The 14,886-nt window shown below is 33.9% G+C and overlaps 2 protein-coding genes across 2 annotated transcripts; one reads left to right on the top strand and one right to left on the bottom strand.

The window, feature by feature from the left end:
* Positions 1 to 8,021: 8,021 nt before the first annotated feature.
* On the top strand, positions 8,022 to 12,989 carry LOC116338729 (vanin-like protein 2). The gene is made up of 8 exons (XM_031764166.1): positions 8,022 to 8,135; positions 8,207 to 8,230; positions 10,478 to 10,663; positions 10,803 to 11,173; positions 11,234 to 11,445; positions 11,510 to 11,922; positions 11,988 to 12,265; positions 12,322 to 12,989. The coding sequence occupies exons 1-8, from the start codon at positions 8,082 to 8,084 to the stop codon at positions 12,434 to 12,436; spliced, it is 1,653 nt and encodes a 550-aa protein (XP_031620026.1). The 5' UTR covers positions 8,022 to 8,081; the 3' UTR covers positions 12,437 to 12,989.
* On the bottom strand, positions 12,582 to 13,801 carry LOC116338730. Its single transcript, XM_031764167.1, has 7 exons — positions 13,664 to 13,801; positions 13,477 to 13,605; positions 13,376 to 13,405; positions 13,244 to 13,315; positions 13,117 to 13,170; positions 12,991 to 13,038; positions 12,582 to 12,825 (listed from the first exon to the last, which is right to left on the bottom strand). The coding sequence occupies exons 1-7, from the start codon at positions 13,723 to 13,725 to the stop codon at positions 12,807 to 12,809; spliced, it is 414 nt and encodes a 137-aa protein (XP_031620027.1). The 5' UTR covers positions 13,726 to 13,801; the 3' UTR covers positions 12,582 to 12,806.
* Between the last annotated feature and the right edge of the window lie 1,085 nt (positions 13,802 to 14,886).

The following is a 14,886-nucleotide window of genomic DNA, read 5'->3' as shown; positions in this document are numbered from 1 at the left end:
GCGATGGTTTCATAGTAATAACGAAGTAACAACAATAACAACGATTCTATGGTTCATATATTAGTCACAATATAAAAACAAAATACACACATCGCACATGAGTTGAGTCGCTGAAAACCTTGCGACTATGAGTTTGGTCGAATGCGCGGGTATAGAATGTCAGTCGAAGCAAACCAATAGGCTGCGTTTGCGACCGTTAGCTGTTGCTTTTTTTTCTCGTTGAGTATATAGAATATTATCAATCGCGAGGGAACACTCAATAGAATGTTCTTGTCGTTGAATGTGGTCGGCGAACGAAAGAAAGAGAGACACATTTACATCTATTTCGATTTGAAAGACAATGCAATCGAATTCATTTCCATGTGGACACAACTATCGCAACGTGCTCCGTGTACACGCTCGATTTTTGACTAAATACTACATGCATGAATTGACGCACACGCACATGAATTTCATACGGAAACCATATGAGAATTGGAAGTGATACTTGAAATAATCATGAACCGAAACGGTCATTTGTGGTGTGAACGCGTGGATTCGATTATGTTTTGTCAGTGAAATCAAGAAGCCCAAAACTGGCGAACAACATCTATAAAAAAGGTTAAGACAAGCAAGCACTAGCATATGCATAATGTAGAATAATGCAGTGTGTGTTTTTTTCTGTCGCAAATTCTGGTTTTGCATATTTTTAAACGCCAAGCGACGCCGCAAATTCGTTGATACAGCAGAATTTCTTTTTTGCTGGTTGTTATTGTTCGCCGTCGTCGTCATCTCTTTTTTTTCCCTTCTGGAATTTATTCGTTCCTTCAATGTATAATACTTACACTATCTGGTTTATCAATTTCGTTTGGCAATACATATATTTGTTATTATGACGTGATTGATGTTGATGCCGTTATTCTATACAATGATGCGGTTTTGGTAGATGTAAGAACTTTGCTCAATATTATTTCGAGTGCATCTTGCACACAAACACACACACACACACATACTCTCGACGACGCGGTTATAGTTCGTCTTTGGGAGAAACACACGGTTGGTATAATTGCTAGTTACTTATTTTGAAACTATTACATCGTCTGCGACTTCTTTCGGTCGTCATCGATGGCACCATGAATGAAATTAATCTAGGATAGTGTGCTGATGTGCAATTTGATCGGTTTTGAAAAGATATGTATAGTTAAAATCCAGAAAGTAGATCATTTTTAACCACGGATATTGATTACTGTTATTATTATTATTATTTTTGTCGATCCATTCAATCGATAACAATTGTAAAAGTTGTCGAACAGCTCGATTGTTGCTTAGCGCAAAATTAAAAATGGATATAGATATTTTATGTGCCTGCAGCATCGTTTGGAAAATGAAATTTGAACACACAGTTGTGACAATTGATGTCATAGACTATTCATTCAATTTTAAGCAGATGCAGTTTTATACAATAAAAAGAACCAACATTCTGCTTCTGCTTATTCTACTTCTTCCGTTGTAATTCAAATAAAATTTGATAGCAATGCGGTCTTTTGGTTGTTGTTTTATTTTGGCCAAAAAAAAGAAATTCATGTAAAAAACACATTTGGTAATTATCAAAATTACATGCGATGCGAGAAACAAAACAAAAGAAACACATTGACCGAATAAAAAGTAGCAATGGTTCAGTGGCACGGCCAACACCGATGTGGTGGGTCTATGTATGCGAACTGCTTTCGACGCAAACAATGAAAACACGAACCGAATTTCTATACCATGTTTGTTGTCTTCATTTTGGTCACACTGCTGTTGCATGGCAAATCATATAATCGCACATTATAGGAATTTATTAAATGGAAAATATGTAGAAATTTTCTTTCACTTTACGCACATTACATGAGCACGATGAAAGGATTATTGCGGCTCTCCATTTGACTCATGCCGCACCACATATGCAAACAAACACAAAAATAAACGGATGCATTCAATTTGTAATGTGTTGTTTAGCGTTTTGTTCTACATTTTTTTTGCTTCGTTTTCTTTATTTTCGATGATTCAACTATACTACTAACTTCAGGATCCTGACTCATTTCTTTCTGAAAATAAAAATCTGAGTCAAATTACAAGTCAAATGATGGAAAGAGAAAAAAATAATCGAAATATATATATGAAATGTTGCAATTGAAAGAACATAAACATAGTTACCGCGAGTAGTTTGCGGTCAATTTTCATGAATCAGGCCAAATGCATACGATCCCAAATCACCGCGTATAAATCGTTATATTTCATTTGTTTATTATTTTTATTCGATTTTAATTATGTTCGTGTATTTTTATTGGCTCGAACATTCCGGACCGAAGTTATTGTTGCACAATGTCAATTGATGAACTCTATAGAGAAAAAAATATAGGACGTTTTCTACGTTTCTTTTCGCTTTCGCTTTTATTTCTCTTTCGAAAGTGCAACATGTGCGTTTTCCCCCTTGTATTTTTTCTCTCTCAAGTTGATCCATTTAAAAGAGGAATCAAAATTAGAGAAAACATTCGGTCGAGAGAGCATACAATCAACGAATATCATTGCACGTTACTCCGCATCGATGTGTATGCCTGTGCATATTTCGTATTTAAAATTGAAATAGCAATGAGATGTCGGAGTAATTAGCCAAAATAGAAACTCAAAGTCAATGCAATAATAAAAGAAATGGGTACATAACATGAAATATCGTCGTATAAATTTAGTGTGCAAAACGAATTCCAAATCCATTTACTGAGAAAATTAAAAGGAAGCACAGCACATGCATCTGCGTGAAATATTGAATAAAAATAATGCAATGAACAAAAATTTTAGCAAAGCAAATTCGAAAAATTGAATTCAGGCACGCATGCATGAATCACATCTGTGTTTATTGCTGAGCTGTGTGTAGGGATTAAAGATTGTGGCAAATATTACTCTTTCATTTTGCATTTTCTTTTCAGAGAATCAGGCGAGAGAGTAGGAAGCGTATTAATGCAGCCCAATTTGAAATGGTTATTCCAATTTCAAGTGACTCGTACCGGCCAATAAACACCATACACACCTATTTAATTTTTTGATTTGCCAATGTAGCTGTTGGCAATTGAGAGTGCGAATGCTAAATTCCAATTATGCAGTAGCAAATAGACATTATTTCATTGCTTATGGAAATGGCCCATTAAATTGTGAGTTATCCTATAAAAAAAACGAAGACACTAACACACACACACACACACATACAATATAAAAATATCCAATTACATGAAATGAGGTCACAATGGGAAACTATATATCGTAGGCAAAGCGCGTACACACGAGGGAAAATCAATAGATTTAACAAAGTTTTTGTTAAAGTAAAAAGGACTATCGGGGAATGAAAGAGACATGAGAGTGAATATATTGGATGAGAAAGGAGGCTAAGCAAGGCTAAGCATGTTATGATTCTGAAAGAGCAATGAATGGGCCATTTAAACCAATTTAGTTTATGGTACTGCAACCCAGGAACTAAATCACACCGACATGAATTGAATCGAAGTAAGCAAAAAAAGAGCAGCCAAAATTGGATTGATATGCGTCTGTCTATGGTTTTGTGTCTGTTGAGGGCACAATGAATAATTCAATGCGAATGGAAACGTTCGAAGTAAATCGAGAATTTAAAACTAAATCGCTTGACATAATTTACCCTCTGCGAATAAAACGGTACACTGAAGCCAAAGAGAGCGTGAACTATCGTTCATGTCTTATCCATTTTGATTTGCATCAGAGTTAATGGCAAACAATGAAAATGGAGACGAAAAGTCTGGGCGCTATGTGAAACGTGCGCACCAAAACAGTAGCATCCGTGTGGTATTTATGATGATTTTCAACGAAAACAACGTATTCGCCTTATGATTACTTTGACCAATACACTCAACACGATTTCTCTTCGTCTCCATTCGAATTCTATTCGATTAATCGTTATTTTTCCCTTGTGGATATGACCTTTTTACATCAAGACTTGACATTCGTACGATTGTCACATAATAAATCAATTTGTAAACATATCATTTTTGTGTAGTAGTTTTTTTTTGGTTCGTCTTTCCACTCTTTCTTTCGTCTTCATTTTTTTCTCATTCACAGATTTTCAATTTTTTTTCCATTTTGACTGAATTCGTTCGCATATGCTTCTATTTATGAAAATCTGGCGCCTGTTTTACACCAGAGTATTTACATCGCATACAGGCACATTGAATTCAAAACATATCTGTTGTTTTACAGCGCATAAAGAAAATTGGAAAGTGAATGAAATCAAAACGCAAACGTGACGATCGCTAGAAAACAATGGAATATTCGTTTCTGTTTTTTTTTTTCTTCTTTCAAACGAAATTATATATTAAAAATCAGTTTAACAACGATGATACAAATCAATAAATCATTATTCATTTGTTGCTGTTGATTTGAGTGGCTAGCTCACGCATGTTTTCAAATTTATTATGATCACTGTTAATTCGGATGTATTAAGCCTAGATTAGTCGTAGCGTTTTATTTTTCAGTTTAAAAGACAAAAACTTGACGGCGAATGATAGTCGCTGGCGTTGTTCGGCAAATACTATAATACGGAAACAGTGAATTCTTTCACAATGCGACAATCATTGTGAGGCCGAACACGGAGATGAATCGAGGAGATGGTGTGCGTGTGCGTGATAAAAAGTGAAACGAATTAGTTGTCAAAAGATAGAGACTCTCTATTAGAGAGCGAGAGAATGACTGACAAAGCTAATTACTTCAAGTTGTCTGTGTGCAAAGCAATCACTATGCCGTATTCTTTCACGATTCTGTTTTTCTTCTTACTTATTCTCTCGCTTTTGTTTATAAATCATGTGTGTTGCTTGGAATCGGTTCTTTTCGACAAAGTGACAATGTACTTCAGTTTATGGCCTAACGCCCGTCAGACATGTGAATTACATAATTTTAGCCTTCGCCTATGAACTGACGGTTATACGAGAAAAATTCGAATGCAACGACTAGACCGTTAAGAGCAAATTGAAATAAAAGACAAGCCATTTCCATGGTTCCATTCAATCGAAGAATCTCATATAAAGTTTCAAATTAAAACTTTTTCATTTGTGCATTTACAATGATTTATGTACATTGGTCGTAAAATTCAAGAGTAATTCACTTGATTGTTGGCCACAATCATCTTAAGTCTAATAAGATAAGCCTCACTGCTATTTATATGTTCCGTTTTGGCACTTAAACACAGTTTGTTCTTTACACTTGGGACCGTATTGGCTAAAAAAGTAATTAAATTACCGACTGCCTTCAACACAAATTCTTTTTTCTCAATCACGAACGCGCACCGCATTTCGTCCACCGAAAAACTCATAAAATCTGTCAAATTTGAATGACAAGAGCGCTTATGTCATGCTTATAAATTCGCGTTTCTATTTACTTGATATACGTTAAATTCGCTTCAGTTGATTAAACTATAAGAATAATTGGTTTTGCTCATTGTATTGTTGCCGTTAATATATAATAGATTGGTGGGCTTATGGACACATTGGCGTCGACGATGATTCCAGTGTGTGGTGACGCAATCCGACGTGTGAATTCAAGTATCCAACACTCGTCAAACGATAAAAAAATTGTAGCTTTTTTATGATACAAAATATATCATGTTTCTGAACATATCCATTAGTATTCGGAGTACATACGGTTATTGACACGGAACGATTTTTGTTAGAAGAGAAAAAAAAACATTTATTCGGGATATCATAAATTGCAATCTAATTAGACTTAAGTCTATTCCTTTGATTCAAAAAGATGGAACAAAATCATCCCAGATTGGAACACACGTGCACCCAATGCACCTATTTTCTTATAATAGCACATCATCTTAATTTTAGATAGCATCAAACAGCGATCACTGTCACAATTCAAATTCAGTTTCTTTGTCTTGTTTTTCTGATTCTCAAATCCACAGTCTGTTTTTATTTCTGTAAAATAAATAGCATTTGAGATGTTGTTGTTGTTGCTTTTATTCAGAACCGAAAAAATGTCGAGCAAAAAGAAGACATAAATGAAAAATTGTTTATGCTTTTGCGCTTGGATAAATACAGAACGAATCACGGTGCAACCGCAGCATTTTTTTTTTCATTCTACCGAAAAAAAAATCAGTGTTTATTCGTTGATTTGCGTCATTGTTAGTTGTTTGTTTAACACGAAAACTATTGGCTTGTTATCTCACCGAACCGCCAACGGTCGTATCGCGCTTGTTTTCGTCTCAATTTCTTTTTATTCGGTTTTGCTTTATTCGTTCATTTCAACATTTTAATTTTCCGTGCGTGCTTTTTTTCCATCGCATATGCTTGCTCCGAATGCAAGAGAGGGAGAGAGAAGAAAAATGAAAATTAAGTAAGTTGGATAGAGAATAAAAAGAAACATAAATTTGATTTGGTTTTATGTGTGGCAGTTTGACTTGAAACTTGTTCGCCCAATGATATAATCGACAGTGGCTACCAATGAAGTGACACACAAAAACTGCAATCACATGTGAATTTGGTTTGCTCCTTTTTCCGTTGTCATTGCTCGGGCTTTTTGCTCATATCGTTGGCATTTCAGTTCTGTTTTTGTTTCTCGTTCATATGTTGAGATCACCGAAGAAGAAAAAAAAAACGAACCTGAAATACAAACATCCGACGGAAAACAACGCAAAGTGTGCAATAACAATCGACCATCTTGTTCTTTCTATTTGTAATTCATTCATAAAAATTCCTCATGTGTTGTACATGCACAAACACTGTGTGCCATTGAATTAACTTTTTTGCCATTAAATGCTACGAACGGTCGCTTATTTTATTTTCTATCTCTCAACATTTTTGTGCCCATCGGCATGTAAACAATGAACGCGTCTGGTAGGTATTGATCCACTGATAACCGTATTAATAAAACAATATTGTGTGAAGAAATATCAGCAGCAACAGCGCCATAGCCCACAAAAACAACAGCATAAGAATAGACAAATACACAATTTGAAGAAAGAAGAATTGACGAGAGAGAATCGCACCGAAGTGAATCGATAAGTTGGTTTTTATTCAAGTACCAACTGAAGTGATACGTGATACGAACATATGAGCCCCGGAGATATAATGAGATTCACTTGAAAAATACAAATTGCATTTCTTTTCGAAAATTAAATTATGCAATCCCATTCAATTATGTTCTTTTCTTCTATTCTGTTATTTTGAACGCATCGCATAGCTGTATCTCCTAGATGAACTACTCAATAGCAACAATGCTAGCAACAATGAACATCTCTGATAGCATAATGATTCATATCATGTGATTACCCGTTCCGTTCGATATTTTTTTCTTTTTTAACAATGGTCGATCTATGTGGATGATCAGGTTCATTTGTACATTGACACGCATTAATCTTGCCCAAATTTCAGTTCAATATATTGTTTAAGTCGTTTTTTTAAAAAAATAATTTCTCATTATAGAGATTGTGTAATCTTCATCACGATGTAATTGGTCATAAAATAAATTGAATTGATCGTAAATTTGGCCGCTTATCAGAGTAATTATTTCGTTTGGAACTTTATCGATCATATCAATATGTTATGAACCACAATACTGTGATACATTTCTGTATTCATTATTGGAACGTCATCAAAGCGCTTGCACAACAGCATACATTCGGGAGTTTATGTTAACTTGAATTCAACTTTATTGAGATTATGCTTCTACGTGTACTTCTCTTTTGATGCAATATATTAATTTATGAATTTATTCTATAGAAATATCTTTGAAATATTTAATTTTGCAATTTTACATAATATTCGAGCGACGAAAAAAAATTATACGTGTCTACGTAAACGCCAAAACTTGTCTGAAAAAAATTAAGAATTTTTAATGAAATAATTGACAGTAAACGTTTAACGAATGTTCGAATATTCATCAATCGAAAATGTAGCACAAATGATGAGATATTTTGATCATCGATTGAAATTGTATGAGATGCCATTGTAAACTGTATATAAGAAATGAATTGTGAATATAATCTCATTAGCTCTGTAGCTCTTTTTATGAAGACTGTATACCAATAAAAAAAGCCTAACATGTTAGATCAAAAGTTGTTTATTCTATTTTTGATGGTGTTTGTAATTTCAGTGGTAAATAGATGTTTTTTTTTTTAACAAATCAGGATTTCCATTTAATTTTTATTTTTCACTTATTACTATAGAATTACACCGATGGAGCAAAAAAAGTAAGATATATTTTCTCAATTCGCTTCTCAATGTTTTATAGGTGGTTTTTAGTTTTCCTTGACAGTTTTCTATTTTTATTGGAATTTTTGATTGGAACAGTGTTTTAAAATATATTTTAAAAAATCAGGAAATTTCTTTGGTCAAAAAGTGATTTTCATCGCAAAAATATCTTTTTTAGTTAAAAATATTTTCTTTCTCACATAATGAGAGGTTCCACTTCATCATTCCTCATTCTCAGAAGAACAATCCTTGAGAAAACTTGTGTGAAAAATGTTTGCCATATTCAATCAGCGACTCTACTTTAAATTCAAAGTGTCACTCATCGGTTGCGTCGAGTCGCGTTCTCTAACCAAATATCAACTGAAAATTGAAGCAATTGAATATTGACGTTTCATACGGCGATCTAACATTTAAATGATACACCTCTGTATGAAACGCGAACATTCAGCTGCTAAAATATTTGGTCGATAACTGCTAGCGGTGCTACAGTATGTTTCATTATAGAGGCCGGTTGACTTAACCACAAAAAGTTTCAAATATCTTGAAAATATTTTTGGTGTCGCCAGATGGCACTCTAAGCTAATGCGCCAATTAACATTGACAGTTCTCAAATCACTACAGTGTTTGTTGTGCAACGAAAATATGGATTCGGAATATTTTCATAGACGTTTTGAAGCGGTGTTTTTGCATTTACATCCAAAAGGACCTAAATGGTCAATAGTGAAGGTCGCAAAACACATTAAAAAGTCAAGAGAGTTCGTAACAAAGTGGATCCAGCAGTATAAGCACGAAAAAAATTTGAACGATCAGCCCAATTTTAAGCCAAACCGAGCCTCCTCGCCAAAGCAAGATAAGCGAATAGTTAAGTTGTTCGACGAAAATCCAGGTATTTCGTTAAGCCAAGGTGTTGAACGGCTACGCCATCTTAAAATAGAGGTCTCGCGCTCCACACTCAAGAAAAGATTGGATGTCGCCGGTGTTCATTATCGCAGTACAATGAAGAAATCACTTTTGACAGAAAACCAGAAGAAAAACGCATTGACTGGGCAAAGCAAAATTCAACAAGAGATTGGAGCGAAGTTATATACACTGACGAGTCATTCTTTTGGCTGGTGAATAGCACTACCCATGCCTAGTCTAGAGCCGAAAAGAGAGTGGTCGTTCGCACGGTAAAGCATCCGAAAAAGGTGCATGTTTATGGTTGCTTCTGTGAAGCTGGTTTTGGAAAGTTGACCATATTCACGGGCATTCTAAACGCCATGAGGATGAACCAACTTTATGCATCGACAGTGTTACCCACCGCCAAAAAGTTCTATGGCAACGGTAATTCGAATTGGCTTCTACTAGAAGATAATGATCCAAAACACAAGAGTCGTCTCTGCACCGCTTGGAAAGAGGAAAATAGAATAAAACAAATGGACTGGCCGCCACAGTCACCCGATTGCAATCAGATCGAAAATGTTTGGGCCATTATGAAGGCAAGTCTTCGTGGTAAAACACACCGCAATTTGAAGCAGCTCAGTTCATTCATTCAACGCCAGTGGAAAGATTTTCAACGCGAATATGCTGAAAATTTGAGCAAAAGTATGCCCAACAGATGTGCCCGTGTGATCGAGAAAGAAGGAGAATGGATTAAATATTAATTTTTGGCGCCGTAGCTTAGATACTAAATAAAATGTATATAAAATAATTTTGTAAAACTCTTGAGTTTTATTATAAAAAATCAACCTCCCTCTATAATCAAACATACTGTAAATGTCACTGTGCAGAAAGTATTTACTAATTCAGTCTCAAGTCAAATAAATACACGATTTCGTTAGACAATAATTTTTCCATATGGAATATTTGAATTTTTTTCACAAAAATATTGAATTTTTACTTGAGACTGTCTGAACCGTTTCAGCAATAATATTGACAAGTAGCTAATTGACGACGGCGTTTTCTGTTTTTGAAATGCATGTGTCAAAGGTATCACTTTATTATTATTGAATCGATCCACGTTAAATAGGCTTTTTGTTTGTATTCCCAATTTTTGTTTTGCATACGCTTATGTTTTTCAAATTCCCTCTGTATCAAGTCATCCCTCTATATCAAGTCACAAATTTACTGCGTCGTTGCTGGTTTTTTCTCATTTACTTATGATCTTATCACAGTTTAAGTGTACGAATGCTGGATTTATTTGAATATAGGCGAGATAAATATTGTTTTTATGAAGTTATTTAGATTTCCATTGCTTATATATACAGGCTCTAGTACCAAATACTTCAAAGACCAGTATTGGCATCACAAAAATACCGAAATTAAAGAAACTGCCGAATCAACATCCTGACACCATTTCTATCGAAAGTGGGACACAATCAACGTCATCGATAGAAATCAGCAGATCTAATGATCAAACTCCTATTATTGCAACGAAATTGCCAAAAGCAAAGGTAAAAGTAAATCTCTGACAATTTCAAAAAAATGATTTTCTTTTTAAAGAAGAATTCTGTAGACTTTTTTATGGAGTCTGTATAATCTATTTGGTATTCTATTTCATAAATCGCATATATTATCTTTTCCTTCGTTTAGCAACCAACTTATAGAGCGGCTGTAGTTGAATTAAATCCCGTTGCTAAAGGTGACACGGTCGACGGTGTATTTGAAGTTACAATGCAAATCGTTAAAATTATGGAATCGAAAGATTTAAAAGGAGTGGATATTGTAGTGCTACCCGAAGGAATATTCAATAAGCAAAACACTGCAGTTGTATTACCATCAGACACTAATTCGTATTATGAAAATCCACGCACTGATCCAGTGTTACAAACCCTTTCAATGGTAGCACGAAATTCCAAAAAATATATTGTAATCAATCTATATGTCAAAGAGATGGTTAATTCTTCGACTCATCTTTACAATATGGTGATCGTGTTCGATCGAAAAGGCAATGCCATTGCCAAGTGAGTACCAATAAATGACAGCATTAAAATGTTCATTATTTAATTTGATTTAACGATAAGGTATCGAAAATATCACTTATTTGGTGAATATGGCGTTGAGCGCCCAAAAGTGCCGGATCTGACTACATTTACAACGGATTTTGGTGTGACATTCGGCATTGCCATTTGCTTTGACTTGATGTTTGCGGATCCAATGGAAACTCTAATCCGACACGGAGTTAAAAATTTTGTTTATCCCACGTATTGGTTTTCCGGTTTACCATATTTATCTTGTATGCACAAAATAATCGAGTTATTATTATTATTCGATGTCACATACTAATATTGTAATTTCAGCTGCTCAATATCAGCAAAGTTGGGCCTATGCGAACAATGTTAACTTATTGGCAGCAAATACGAATGCGCCCAATATCGGATGTTCAGGCAGCGGAATTTATAGTGGACGATCTGGGGCGTTGGAGGTTTTTGTTAGCTTAACACCAGCAACAAAAGTACTAATTGCAGATGTTCCATCGGATGTGTCAACGGGTATAAATCTCTTAGGAAAAAAAGGGAAATCTGTAAAACAACGAACTCATCCAATGAATACACAGGACGTCGCAAATATTGGTCAAGAAGATTTTTCAAAATATTCGATGAAATTTTTGGACTTTTCCGAAAATTCCATCCAAACTGGAAAGGTTTGTGTAGATGACTTTTGTTGTCATTACTCAATTGAAGTCAATGATCTTGGTGAACTGAAGGGAAAGGTAATACATGTTTATATCTGGCTTTGTTCTCTTTATTGATTTGCTGTCTTTTTCGCATCTTTTAGTCAAGTTATTCATATGCGATTTCCGTTTTCCACGATCTTCGTCGTTTCAAAGGCAGAAAGAATCCAAAGACTGGTCTAGATGTATGTAGTTTGATTGCTTGCACTGATATGAATTCAAAAGATTCATGTGGTAAGGTGATAGGTGATCTTCACAATCGATACAATTTCAAAAAATTACATTTGGACACCACGCTTCCGAAAACACACATGAAAATTATGCCCAGCACACTCACAACCGAATTGCAACCATTTCAAACCAACGAGTTTCAGTTCAAAGTGTAATATTCTTTACTTTACTATTTAATACTTTAATATTTTCAATTTTGATTTTCAGTTCTAAGATGAGTGGAGGCAAGAACTACGAAGCTTCTTTGAGCTTGTATTCACCAAAAAATGATCTCTTCACTTTTGCAATTTATTCAAGAGATTATGACAGAGATACTATGTAAATAATCCAAACTGTCGCTTTTCACCGCCAACGAAATTTTACCATTTTTTTATTTGAGAATTTTTCTGAAATAGTCAACGAATTTATAAATCATTTTTAATGTTCTCCGAAATTTAATCGAACATAACGAAATGATAAATCTTATGTTTTTATTTATTAAGAATTTAATTCTTTATTGAACAATTAAATTACACTAGCGTGTAAAAGTTTGAGGAAACCATATGATTTTCATACAAATTGCCATTTTACGAAGGTTGAAAAAACATTTTTCAATTTCAAGAAACCAATAATTTTTAGCTTGTTGACATTATTTTATAAAATGGATCGATTTTAAATTTTGTGTTGACGTCGCAATTTGTATCTCCTTCGTGCTATTGACGCAAACGTTTGCTGTAAAACAAAATGTTGTCAATATGCAAATATTTTTGTAATAAGGATTTACAGTTGAATGTTCAAAGAGAAATCTAAGTGACAACCATCTTTGAATAACCGGCTCAAAATGTATCAAATTCTGAAATTACAATAAATTATTAAAATAAAAGAGTATTTACGAACCCGGTAGTTTTGTCTGGATTATGAGCTGAATGGCTCGATGATGCTTTTCTATATTATAATTAAAAATTCATTCAAATATACGTTTAATTATTTGAAGATATAAAAATGATATAAAATTATACGAACTTATTTGCATTCAATTTTGGATCAGCATTATTGAACGATTTTATAAGATTTACACTGTGAGAACGATTTAAATTTTTCATTTGGTAATTTCTCAATGAAAAAAAAAAAATATTTTGATTTTACAAACCGGACTCGATTGGTCAGAATACCGTGTACTGGACCATGCGCTGAATGCGAGTGCACTAACGGCGAATGGTTTCTGAAATCAGTTTAAATTGATTACTATGACACAATAGGAAGGAAAAAATGTTATACGAACGCAGCATTTATTCTATCCAATAAATTTTCACTGTAAAAAGGATCCAATCATTTCATCATTACCATTCATTGAAATAGAACACATTTTTTTATCGGACTTACGCTGGCATATTAATCACACGATTTGGTTGTACTGGTGCTCTTAATGGTGCTGGTGGTGGGCTGTCTGCTATTGGGTTCATATTGGGGACTGGAGATGAGGGACCGGATGCTGACACCGGCGACAGTGGTCTAAATAAAAATGGATTAAAATTAACCGAATATTTTCAAATATCGAACACATAATTACAGAATCATAACCGTTAAAATGACTAGCACAAGGGACGACATGCTCCAACTGAACGATACCATTTTCAATCGATCGATTTTTTAAACTTTTTTTAGATCAAATAATAATAAAAGTTTTTGATGAACTGACACTTTCTACTGAAACAGCTCTGTTTTTGTATTTCAATATCATCATAATCTTAGATCGCAAAAAAATATGGAACAACGTTTACACGTGTGTTATTTAAATTTTTCAAATAATTGTATAATGAAATTTTCTTTCTCGAATACTTTTGTGTATTTCATCTTTAGGAGAATCTACACAATATAACACAGTCAACTTAATGGCAGCAATTTCAATCAAAATTTTCAACGGATTTTGGCGTGACTTTCGGCGTTGTCATTTGCTTTGATTTGATGTTTGCGAATCCAATGGAAACATTTAACTTGTATGCACAAAATGATCGAATAGATTCTCAAGAATCGAATAATTCAATATTATAAACTAATCTCACATTTTTAGCCGCTCAATATCAGCAAAGTTGGTCGGATGTTCAGGCAGTGGAATCTATAATGGACAGTATGGATCGTTGGAAGTTTTTTTCAGTCCAACACCAGCAACAAAAATACTAATTGCAGATGTTCCATCGGATGTGTCACCGGGTATAAATCTCTTAGAAAAGAAGGGAAATCTGTAAAACAACGAACTCATTCAATGAATATTACAGGACGTTGCAAACTTTGGGCGAGAAGATTTTTCAAAATATTCGATGAAAGAATAACTCAACGCTAGATCTATGACACCCCGAAATGGAAGTTGAAAATTTAAAAATTAAATTATCCTAAATACATGTACAAAACGTGTTCTTTGAGTACCTTTAATTTAAAAAACGTGTTCTTGCATATTTTTCGAGAAAAATGTTGTACTAAAAACACGTTTTGTAAAATTTCTTAAAAAATTATTTTTTTTGAAAAAGGTTTTCCTTAAAAACATGTACAAAACGTGTTCTTTACGAATTACCAAGATTTTTTTAATTTTTTCAATTTTTTCCCAAAAAAATTCTACATTGAAATTTCAAAATTGAAAATACAAAAAAAAATTAAAAATGTTATACATCAAAAACATGTACAAAACGTGTTCTTTCCGATGCCTTTGGAATTATTTTATTCAGGTGAGTGAAAATATTTTTACAGCATACCGAAAAATTGGACTGTGTACTAAAAATGCATTTTGAATTTTTTTTT

The sequence above is a fragment of the Contarinia nasturtii genome, unplaced genomic scaffold (assembly GCF_009176525.2).
Source record: "Contarinia nasturtii isolate CC-2019 unplaced genomic scaffold, AAFC_CNas_1.1 Cnas_scaffold_414, whole genome shotgun sequence".
In the NCBI taxonomy this organism is placed as follows: domain Eukaryota; kingdom Metazoa; phylum Arthropoda; class Insecta; order Diptera; family Cecidomyiidae; genus Contarinia; species Contarinia nasturtii.
This window is presented reverse-complemented; position numbering and strand designations above follow the sequence as displayed.